The sequence below is a fragment of the Fusarium proliferatum genome (assembly GCF_900067095.1).
Source record: "Fusarium proliferatum ET1 genome assembly, contig: FPRO_scaffold020, whole genome shotgun sequence".
Taxonomy (NCBI): domain Eukaryota; kingdom Fungi; phylum Ascomycota; class Sordariomycetes; order Hypocreales; family Nectriaceae; genus Fusarium; species Fusarium proliferatum.
In genome coordinates this window covers 114,520-125,372 of record NW_022194809.1, presented here as the reverse complement: position 1 = coordinate 125,372, position 10,853 = coordinate 114,520, and the positions used below count along the sequence as shown (strand labels likewise).

General features: G+C 47.5%; 5 protein-coding genes across 5 annotated transcripts; 2 read left to right on the top strand and 3 right to left on the bottom strand.

The window, feature by feature from the left end:
* FPRO_16081 (uncharacterized protein) lies at positions 1–1,008 on the bottom strand (the record flags this gene model as incomplete). Its single annotated transcript, XM_031225186.1, has 2 exons — positions 1–878; positions 954–1,008. 2 exons carry the CDS (start codon positions 1,006–1,008, stop codon positions 1–3), a joined length of 933 nt encoding a protein of 310 aa, XP_031090370.1.
* A 496-nt stretch (positions 1,009–1,504) lies between these two features.
* FPRO_16080 (uncharacterized protein) lies at positions 1,505–3,712 on the bottom strand (the record flags this gene model as incomplete). Its single annotated transcript, XM_031225185.1, has 2 exons — positions 1,505–2,378; positions 2,433–3,712. 2 exons carry the CDS (start codon positions 3,710–3,712, stop codon positions 1,505–1,507), a joined length of 2,154 nt encoding a protein of 717 aa, XP_031090369.1.
* A 730-nt stretch (positions 3,713–4,442) lies between these two features.
* FPRO_16079 (uncharacterized protein) lies at positions 4,443–5,631 on the top strand (the record flags this gene model as incomplete). Its single annotated transcript, XM_031225184.1, has 2 exons — positions 4,443–4,943; positions 4,990–5,631. The coding sequence occupies 2 exons, from the start codon at positions 4,443–4,445 to the stop codon at positions 5,629–5,631; spliced, it is 1,143 nt and encodes a 380-aa protein (XP_031090368.1).
* Positions 5,632–7,499: 1,868 nt separating this feature from the next.
* Positions 7,500–8,277, top strand: FPRO_16078 (uncharacterized protein; the record flags this gene model as incomplete). The annotated part of the gene is made up of 3 exons (XM_031225183.1): positions 7,500–7,737; positions 7,785–8,067; positions 8,118–8,277. 3 exons carry the CDS (start codon positions 7,500–7,502, stop codon positions 8,275–8,277), a joined length of 681 nt encoding a protein of 226 aa, XP_031090367.1.
* Positions 8,278–8,563: 286 nt separating this feature from the next.
* On the bottom strand, positions 8,564–9,328 carry FPRO_16077 (putative pectate lyase; the record flags this gene model as incomplete). The annotated part of the gene is made up of 1 exon (XM_031225182.1): positions 8,564–9,328. One exon carries the CDS (start codon positions 9,326–9,328, stop codon positions 8,564–8,566), a length of 765 nt encoding a protein of 254 aa, XP_031090366.1.
* Between the last annotated feature and the right edge of the window lie 1,525 nt (positions 9,329–10,853).

The window sequence follows — 10,853 nt, the reverse complement described above, 5'->3', positions numbered from 1 at the left end:
CTAAGGTGCAGTTGGAGCAACGACAGTGGGGGCTCGATCAACGAAAATGTCGACAGGCGTTAGGTACGACACTGCCAAGTCGTTGGCACCGAGATACACAGTCTTGTCAGAGCTGATAAAGAACTCGGTCCAATTGGCCTCAGTGGAAACAGTACAAGTCTGTCTGTCACCTGGCCCGCTCGCCACACAGTCCAACTTCACGGCAGAGCACTGAAGAGCAGTACCAGCCGCAGGGTTCCGTGCACAGACAAGACGAGCTGTGCCGTACTGGTAGTACTCGGCTGAGCAAGGAGTCAAGGCAGCGCTTCGATCCATGTAAACGTACTTTGCGCAGACGGGGATGCCGTCTCGGGTGAGGTATCCGGTGGTGTCATCGACGACGAAGCGGCCGACTGTCCATCTTGATGTACGGTCACCGAAGGTGATTGCTTCGCCATTTGTAGTCGTCGATTTCAGGGGGAGGCCTTGGGCGGCGCCTTGACCGGCGATGAGGAGATGATCAGTGGGAACAGGTTCTTCTGATGTGGTGGTTGCTGCCATGGCTGTAGAAGTCTCAACTGTGGTTGTCGTAGCTTCAGATGTCTCGACAGCGGATGTCTCGGTTGGAGCGGCGGTGGCCGTGTCAGCAGAAGTCACTGATGTGAATAGCGTCGAACCAGAGGTCGCTGGAAACGACGTCGAGGAAGCCGAGATAGTGGCATCGGTAGTATCAAGGCTGGTAGAACCAACAAAAGTTGAGGAGGCTTCAGTAACGGTGGTTTCAATCCCAGTTGAAGTTTCAGTGGCGAGAGTTTCGGCCGTGGAGGTCGCAGACTCAACAAACGTGCTGGAGATCTCGGTTGCAGAAGAAGAGGAAGTCACAGAAACAGCAGTCGAACCTATTTTGTCTCAGTCAACCCGTACTCCGACAAAGTATTAGAGGTAGGTCAATATACCTGAAGTCAACGGCTTACATGGGCTGGCAGCCACAAGCCCAAAGGCCAGAGAAAACGAGGCGTAGAAGCGCATGGCTAACGAAAGACTAAGGTGAGAATTAAATCGCCTACAGGTTCCAAAAAGAGACAATTCATCAGTGGCGGTGGGAGTGGCTTCTTATACCGTCAGGGGGCTTGGCGTCTTTGGAGCTATTGATCTCAGCTGTCACTAAACCCCTGTCATTTCCATAGCCGAGACAGAACTATCGATTGTCATCCAAGCAAGCTAACGGTGTTGGGGTCGATTCTTGTAGTAGCGCCCAGTAGTCAACGCCACACGTGCCATTTTGCTCACTAGTTTTATGCTTAGTGAAATTACGACCTTAAATACGCCTCTGCCTACTCCGGAGATCCGTTGTGCTGTTTGGCTGTACATATTCTCAGAGACATAATTACCTGTTGCATTATCTTGATGTTGAAGATGAGATGTATTCCAAGAAGTTCTTTGCAATGAGCCAACCTCTGGGGACATCAGAGAGCGCATTGACGTGCATTATGATTTCTTGACCTAGAATCCTGTCGGCCTGTAATTATTCTGAACGCATTCCGATAAGCAGTCCATCTCTCACAACCAATCTCTCTTCTTTGGTTCCCCTCTGAGTGAACATTCGCCCTATACCACAAAAGAAGTCTTTCACATTACCCATAGAGTCCTTTGGTGGCTCCTCAACCCGGATCATCCGTCCAACATCTTGGTCTGATGCAAGAGTAGCGCTCTCCAAGACTGGTCTAACATTGTCGCTCTGAGATATCTGGGCCACAGTGTGCCAGGCATTCTCTAGAAAGCTTGACTCTGTATGAGACAGGAAGATGAAGGCCATGACCAGGAATATCATGATGTTCCCGGCTACGATGGCCATCAACGCGACAAATCCCCATTTTGGACCTGGCGCCTGGACGAGATCGAACGTTGTGACCTTCGCTGGCTGTCCTGCCTCAGAATAAGATGTTATATGGTCATAGTATGCCATTCGCCAAACGAGTGTAGTCAAAGCTTGTATTGCCAGGGCAGGTGAGTTTGTTGTACTTATAATGTCGCTGAAGATCTGCCAAGTTAGAGGACTGACGGTGACCATTTCAGAATTTTCTGAACCAGCGGAGTCACATGAAGAACAAATGGCCAGGTTTGGAAACTCCAAGGTTGATAGCCAACTTCCTCTCTCATCTTCAGCCGTTCTTTCAGTTGTCGTTCTCCGGAGTCTCTTATGAAGACTCTGATTCAGCATGCTCGGAGATATATTTAGTATCTGTCGCCTGGATGCTTCCACTCCGTCTTGAGTACCGGCAGCGCCGAGCTGTCTCAGGATATCAGAAGTATCGTACTCATTACTACTTATGTTGAAATGATAATCGGGCTCAGTCAGGCTTGAACTCGTGTTTGCTGTTATTTTAAGGTGCTCGACCCTGTTCTCCCGTCAGCCCCTGCTCACAAAGCCGATTCTTGAACATAATCCCTACTCCGAGGCAAGCTCAGGCCCTAAGCACAATGTGATCTGTATGTATTCATCTCTTGTCTTGACTCCGTCTCTGAGCTTCACTCGGTTCCACTGCTGAGCCCAGGGGCCAGAATTGCTCGAGTTCAGAAGAGTCCAGGTAGTATTTATTGTCTCTGACTCAAAAGATAGCTCCCTATCTTCTATGAATGATAGATCGGCCAACAGTTTAAAGTGATATCCTTTCGCATGGGTTAATGCCCAGCGTTCTGTAAATTTTGTTAAAGGTGAATGAAGAGCGACCATCCTACGCTTTTCAAAACTGTCCTCGCACTTGCAGAGTAACCACCTCGTGGATATGTTATTGAACGGCCGTTGTCTCGGGATTCGACAGATGAAATAGCTTGAAATCTGGTTGCCATGGCCTCCGGGTACTATTGTCAACCTAGTATTGTTGTATATTTGATATGGTGGAAAGTTTGATAAGTCTACTGTCGCATTCAGACATAAGGACCAATCGCCTTGTAGACCCCGAGAGCGACAGTACTTAGCAGTAAACCTGGGCCGTACGCATATCACACGAGTGTCGATAACTCGAGCAATGCCGTTGAAGGACTGGATAGACTCCCTCTGAGCCTTGGTTGAAATGGGAAGAAACGCTCTCAAGACTGTTCCAGTATCGTCCAACTCCTCAGACGACTCTCCAGGTTCAGAATACTCTGCGAATGTCTCAGATTGATACGGGGCTCTATTCCAGTACTGTAAATCGTCTCTTCTTATAGGTAGAGGTCTCAAATCCGGGGCTGTAGAGTCATTTACCACTCCAAAGTTGAATCCATAAGTCATGTTCTTCTTTAACGATAGAATGGAGAGTTCTTGGAGATCGGAAACTAGCAAGGTAGAAGCGAACTGCGAAGCCCCAACGAGCGCAAAAAGACAGATCATGAGGATGCGAAGCCAGGGTCTGAATGTTGTCCCAGGAAGCATTTTCTTCAACGATTGCGGTCCGCTGTTTGTGAAGCGGGCAATGGATACTTCTGCGATAGCTGACATCGGTACGCCATGAAGTTCTAGTGCAATTGATGCAGCCATAGATGTCGTGATAGCAGCGAGAGTACCGATGGCCCATCTTATAAGAACGCTCATCAGCGTGATTGACTGGGTTGCTCGTCCACTGAGCATGAGCCCTCGCCAAGTCTCTGATTTCCTGTCCTCGAACCAGAGCCATGTTAAGAAGACGACGGCTTCTACCAAGACGACAAAGGATGTAGCGATGGCTAGCCAGACACCAAAACCTATTGACATCAGGCTGTCGCTTGGGCTGCTTGAGACATTTTGGCTGATTGGAGGCTTTGCATTTCTAAATTCTCGTCTTGGCTTTGGTCGAGGTTGTCATAATCAGACCGACATAGATGGTCTCTGGAGGAAGATTGACGACTCATCATGAAGCATGTTAAGACGAAGCGAGTTGCTGCACTAATGGGGTAGACAAAACATTTAGGAAATGAGAATTATTAGTACCTTGGAGCCATCTTAATAGCCATCCCATGAAAGACTTCGAGCCCGGAGGCTTAGTTGTACTACTATTACACAGTTGCACATATACGAGAACTCATGTTACGAATACAATCGTCAAGAGGCGATGCGAGTTACACAAGTCAGCAATCTCGATTGGCGGTCTCACAAGGCGTATTCCAACCCGTGATCACACACACTATCTCTAAGAACTAAAGTCGGCGAATACGCCTCGGGGCATGATAAACCGAAGGTGAGTCACACCATGAATTTCTGATTCATTGACCAAGTTTACCCCGAATGATCGGAGGTATTTTGCTTGAAGAGCAGCCTCTTCGGGTCTAGTCTCGCCATTCCTGCTGCGGGTGAGACCGCGAGACCCTATTCCGGACTAGCTGACTTGGGCGTTACAACCTCACAAGTATAAAATGCTGATCTATCATCCTCGAGTTCTGCTATCTCATCCGACAAACATCTCTTAAGTTTCTTATCGCTGTCAATTATTCTCAAGTCTTTTACAATGGAATTCGCCATGCCCCTTGAAGAGCGTCTATCTTTCCGCCAAGAACTCATAGACTCAGACGACAAGTTCATCCTCGACCTTCCCAAGGTTGAACTCCACGTCCATATCGAGGGCACTCTGACCCCCGAACTTCGCTGGAAACTCGCCAAGCGCAATAACCAGACCCTCAAGCTGGAGCGCACTGGAACTGTGTACACCAATCTTGAGCAGCTCAGAGCATCGTACTACATCATGGAGGCCCGTCCAGGTCATCAGATTGACAACGCCGAGGAGAGCTTCACGCTCTTTGAGGCTTACTACGGAGGATTTGAAGTTCTTGTTACTGAAGAGGACTTTTATGACCTTGCCATGAATTACTTTGAGCATGTTGCGGGTATGAATGTGAGGTACTGCGAGCCGTTCTTTGATCCGCAGGGTCATACGCGCCGTGGAGTGGCGTTCAAGACTATGATGGATGGCTTCCGTCGGGCACAGGAGGAGGCTGAGAAAACGCTGAATGTAAGTGAATACGGTCTCAGCTTTGATTATTGCTAACAAATTACAGGTCAAATCGAAGTGGATCATGTGCTTTTTGCGTGACATGTCACCAGAGTCGGCCATGGAGACCTACGACGCTCTTCTTCCTTACCGCGATATGGTTGTCGGAATCGGTCTTGACTCAGATGAAAACGATCGCCCTCCACTAATGTTCGAAGAGATTTACAGAAAGGCCAGGAAGGACGGCTTTCGCATCACTGCGCACTGTGATGTCGGCAACAAAGACGCGCATAAGCATATCCGCGAAGTCGTCAATGACCTCGGTGAGACTGGCGCCGACCGTCTAGACCACGGCATCAACGCCGCACAAGACCCCAAAATCATGCGTCGCATCAAAGAGAGAGGTATCGGAATGACACTCACGCCATGGGGATATCTTCGCCATGAGCCAGTTGATGAGATCTTCCCTAGAATTCGTACCTTGTTTGACGCCGGTATTCCGATTGCTATTGGAAGTGATGATCCAGCTTATATGGAAGATACGTGGATCTTGCATGATTGGCTCCTGGTTAAGAAAATGTGCGGGTTTAGTAATCATGATATGGCGACGTTGGCCAGGAGTGCTATTGATATGTGCTGGGCTGAGGATGAGGTGAAGGAGGAGATGAGAAAGGAGCTTGAGGAAGTTGTGGCGAAGTACTCAATATGAGTATCTGCTTTATCAAGGAACGGTTGGTGAAAATTGATAGAACATGGTGTTGCTGGAAGCAGAATAATTGCCAGCAAATTCAGCATCTTGGCCAGGTCTCCTTCTAATATCAGTTCTATTTCATTGTGATTTATTGAATCCTTGAGATACTATCGTAGAGGCCAATCGCCGTGTAGAAAGGTTCCCAAGTAAATTTAAAGTTCCACTGCCCCAAAGCTGTTGGGAAGTAACACCAATAAGCGACTATGTATAGACCAAGAGTCGGTTGCTACCCATATGGTTAAGCTTTAGGTTCCAAACGCAGCTGGTGGATGGGGACACGATGCTGCTTTATGGTTTTGCCAGGTCAGGTGTCTTGGTCTCGTAGCTTTCGCCAAATAAATCCAGTCTCACTTATACTTTCGAGTAACCAAATGTTCTAAAGCGCAGCAAAGTATGTCAGCCAGTCATGTTTTTCCAATTCATCTTGCCTTTGTCACTTCGATATCTGACCATCTAGAACTTTATTTAAAACGCACACGAGACGTCAGGTACAAAACGCAATCTCTGAACTTTGTATAATTCTTTCTATAAATTGGTTTCATATCCTCTTGGTCCTCTCTTTCAACTCATCAATCTCCCCACCTTCCACTCAGACTTCTTCCCATTATTTCATCAGTCCAATACGCATCAAAATGTACTTTGGCAGAAGAGATCCCACGCGGAAGTCCTATCAACAGATAGAGCCTAGCTACGCCAACCCTCCACGCTCGCGCACGCCAAGTATCAGCTCGTACACGTCAGAAGAGAAGCTTCGACAAGACCGTATTATCCACAATCACGGCTGGACCAATAAAGGCTTGTCTGAAAAGCAGCAGAGAGCCATGGCGCAAACATTCAGTGATGAGATTCAGAAGGCCAAGGATCGTGGAGAGTGGTAAAGCAGCATAAAGTACGAGGCAGTTAATGTTGACTTGGTAGGCCTTCGCAGACCTATAATTAATCCTCGTGTTTAAGGTGGTTACTATCTTGGGGGGAAATGGATGACTTCATCTGGTGTGAAGACAGTCGTGGGATGATAATGGCTTATGAGGATTTCGTCTCTCAAACTGGGCTCTCGAGAAGACAGCTGTGTTGGATTTGTTTGGCATGGTCGCTGCAAGCTTCTCACAAGAGGCTTTTGAACGTATCAGAAGAGACAAGACCCTCTCATGACTATCTTGGTGTTTTTGGTTCCGGGAACACGGATCGGCCTTGCCACGACAGTATTCTTATCTGACCAAGGACTTGGTGTTTTGGTGGATGACTGGGATAGTAATTTATGGAGAGACCTCATGGCGATTGCTTACAAGGTTCTTTCCCTTCTTTGATAAATGCACTGCTCGGGGAATGTTTCTTAGGAATGGTACCAAAGCTTTTTGAGGATGTTCATCTGGGGCCTTACCCGACCTTGATTTTCAGCTACTTGTAATGAAAATTTATTTAGGACTTTACCTTTATCGTGGTCAATACCGGTTTCTGGTAGCTTTTTCTCACATATCTGAAATAATGTAAGGCGTGTCGCAGAGCACTGTACGACAAAGATAAATGGATGCCGCACGTGCGGGTACCGTAAGATATCAATATGATGCTTATTCATGCCGAGGTCTAACCAGAACAAGCAAATGGTCCCCCCTGCTTATGGCTCGACGATTACCTGAGCATCGCTGACCAATTTGATATGCAATGAAACACCAAGAAATGCATTTAGTAAAGTCGAGATGCAGTATTGGTAATGAGCGAGGTTATATAAGTAAGGTCTTTTCCCCCAGTAGCTTTGACCATCAATACCATCATTCCACATTCTAACATCATATCATTCAATCCTACACTATCAATTCATCATCATCATGTCTTCTCCCATTGTTCTCATCTTTGGCGCTGGTGCCAAGGTTGGCAAAAGTGTCGCCCAAGCCTTCAGCGCAAAGGGCTATAGACTAGCTCTAGCCTCCCGATCTCAAGATCCATCAACTTCCACAGACCGAAAGCTCCATATCCCTGCAAATTTGAGCAACACAGACTCCGTCATCCAGGCCTTTACAAAGGTCAGAAGCGAGTTTGGCCATCCCCACGTCGTCATTTACAACGGTCAGTGAATCGCATTCTTACTAAAGCTTTATCTAATTGATTGGCAGCTTATCATGGCGCACCTAACGATCCCAACGATATTTTCCAAGTTTCTTTGGACAGCTTCAAGACAAGCGGTGCAGTCAACATCTTTAGCGCTTACGCCGCAGCCCAGGAAGCTGTCAATGGTTGGAAAGACTTCCCTAAAAATAGTAGCCCAACGTACATTTACACTGGCAACATTGAGAATGAGATGCGCATTCCGTCCATCATGTCGCTAGGTGTTGGAAAGGCTGCGGCTGCTTGGTTCATTGAGGTTGCTGCTACTGCATACAAGGATCAACGCTTTAGGTGAGTTTACTAGTGAGACTGCCACGAGAAATAATGCTGATTGATACTAGGTTCTACTATGCTGATGAGAGAAAGGAGGATGGCACACCTATGTATAAGGGAGCAACTGCGGAAGGTCATGCTCAATTCTATGTTGAGCTTGCTGAGGGCAAGGAGCAGCGGGTTTGGCAGCAGACTTTTGTCTCTGGGCAGGGCTACAAGAAGTTCTAATCGGCCATGATTTCACATGACTAGTTATACGGTATTATGTCTCTGTCAATTTGGTCGAACGCCCACAATGCTTAGGTGCTTGTAATACAATCACAGAGGATAGTTCTCGTTCAACGAAGTGTATTTATAGTAAAGAGATATATGCGTTGAAAGTGCAGAACTGGTAGCTTTCCCAACCTCAACAAGAGGTGCTTCAAGCACCTTATTAACCCCTTATCCAACATCCATCCATCCTCCACGGTATTACTGCCTCAGTGTAAAGTTCGAGGCCTCAAAGCCAAAGCACTTAGCAAGACTTGACGGAAGAGTACTTGCAAGCCTTGCCGGGACCAGAGCCAATCTTCTTGGGCTCCTTGCCGGGAACGGTACCCTCGTACTCGACGCAGATCTCCTTGACGGAAGAAGCGCAAGTTCCGGTGATGGTGGAGATATCGCCCTTGTTGGAGTTGATGCCAGTGAGGACCTTTCCGTTGAAGGCCTTGACGTTCTTGACGACAACGTTGCGGGTGCCCATCTTCTTGCAGTTACCGCAAGATCGGTAGAGCTTACCGAAGTCAACAACAGTGAAACCATCGATGGTGACCGTTCCGAGACCGTTATGCTGGATGACCTTGTCCTCAGCACCGGTAGCACCACCGCCCTTGATGAGAGCGTTACCGTCACCCTTGAGGGAGAGAGCATCTTCGCAGACCTTCTTCCACCAGACGTTCTCGATGGTGCAAGAGCCCTCGCAGTGAACACCCTCGATCTGATCAGCGCCAATGATGACGTTCTTGAGGGTAGCGCCGTTCTTGAGGATGAAGACGGCGTCGGCGTCGGTGCCCTCAACCTGGCCAGTGCACTTGACGCCACGGCCGTAGGTCTTCATGCCACCGTCGAAGGTGCCGGAGATGGTCTGGGCCTTCTTGTAGGTGACGGATCCCTTGGAGGCGGGGATAGGGAAGGAAGCGCGTCGCTCGAGGGCGCCCATAGTGTTGGGGGTGATGTTGCCCTGGGGGGAGGCCATGGTGGCGGAGGCGAAGAGGCCGGCGAAGACGATGGAGAACTTCATTTTGATGGATTGGTTTGTTGGTTGTTAAAAAGAGGGTTGAGATTTCTTGTGAGATTGTAAAAGAGAGGATAACCACCAGGGCTAAAGAGTGTAGAAAGTTAGATTGTAAAGAGAGACTATTGAACTGCAGAACGAAAGACATAAACTTGAAGGGAGGATCTGAAGTCTTTATAGCAGAATGTCACGAGAGGAATGCTCAAGATGTCCCTTGTAAGCTTTCATGTTTCAGATCTCATCCGCGGGTGTCGTTGGCAGTAGATGTCCTCTGGTTGGAGGAATATTATTCGCACAATGAGAGCATGTCACCCATCGACCTAATCTAGAACGTGTCACCCTGCAACCCGTCTACCTGTTTCTCGGATGGAGCCGCAGAGAGAAGAACATGCGAGCAAGGGCCACATATAGTAAATCTCCAGTTCTTTGTATCAGTCAACGCGTATTCGGTGCGCGGACAGTAGTTGTTTTGCATCGACATCCATACGAGAATCCAACCCATACTAAATCGAGACATCAGATCGCGATAAGAGCAAAAGTTAGTCGCGGTAAACCCAAACAGTGACATCGTCCGATGGACAGGGCTGAAAAGAGGAACATAAGCTAACCCCTCCGGAAATTAGAGTGGAATCATGACAGGTGGATTTTCTCGATGGCTAGCCCGAGAGTGGTCAAGATACGATACACCAATTTTAGGCTGCCCCTGTTGCAACTTATGTCTAAATTCACCCTTAATTTTTAATTTTTAATGCTTAAAAACAAGCTTCATTGGCAGTGACAGACAATAGTGGCTCTTGTTTGTGAAGCGTGCTAAGATACACCATAACTGAAACGCAGACATCGTATTCAGCTAGCTGTCTGTGCACGTACTGCATATTAAGGGGCCTGCCAGAATAAGTCACGGCGAACCTGCTCCAGAGGCTACAAAGGGAAACCTGAAGCACTCGGGTTGTTTGTTCATCCCGAGTTCCGATATCCCTGGGTATAATAGCCAGTTGTTTGGTGATGACTCCATACTTAACTGTGGATTCTGTGGTGAGAGCCCATATTTCGGCCCTTCGATTTACGATGGCATGTCACTGTTTTATCTCCACAGAATATGATGAAATTCCAAGGTTTTCCATTGCCAACGGAATTGAAAAGTGGTGCTGCGCGGGTCGAGAATACATAATAGCTGGGGTCTGAAGCCTTTTATAATTTGTTCAAAAATAGTGATTACCCTAGAGCAAGCCAGGACAGGCGAAATTTTCTACGCTGTACCCGAGAAGTCTTATGAAGTCTTATGAAGAATAGCTAGTATGGAGACTTAATGCTCATAATTAATTATTTTGTAAGTTTTGATAGATAACTTTGTACTGGGAGAAGGTCACTTATTTCTTCACCAAAAATTACTTTTTAAGATCAAATGCACAGGACTTCTCTTTCTACATGAGGGTTCACATTCTCGTTCACAACTGCTCCGGCACCCATCTTTCCTGAGATTGGTCACATTAATCGAAACCAATAATATATCCACACTGCTGGCCTGTTC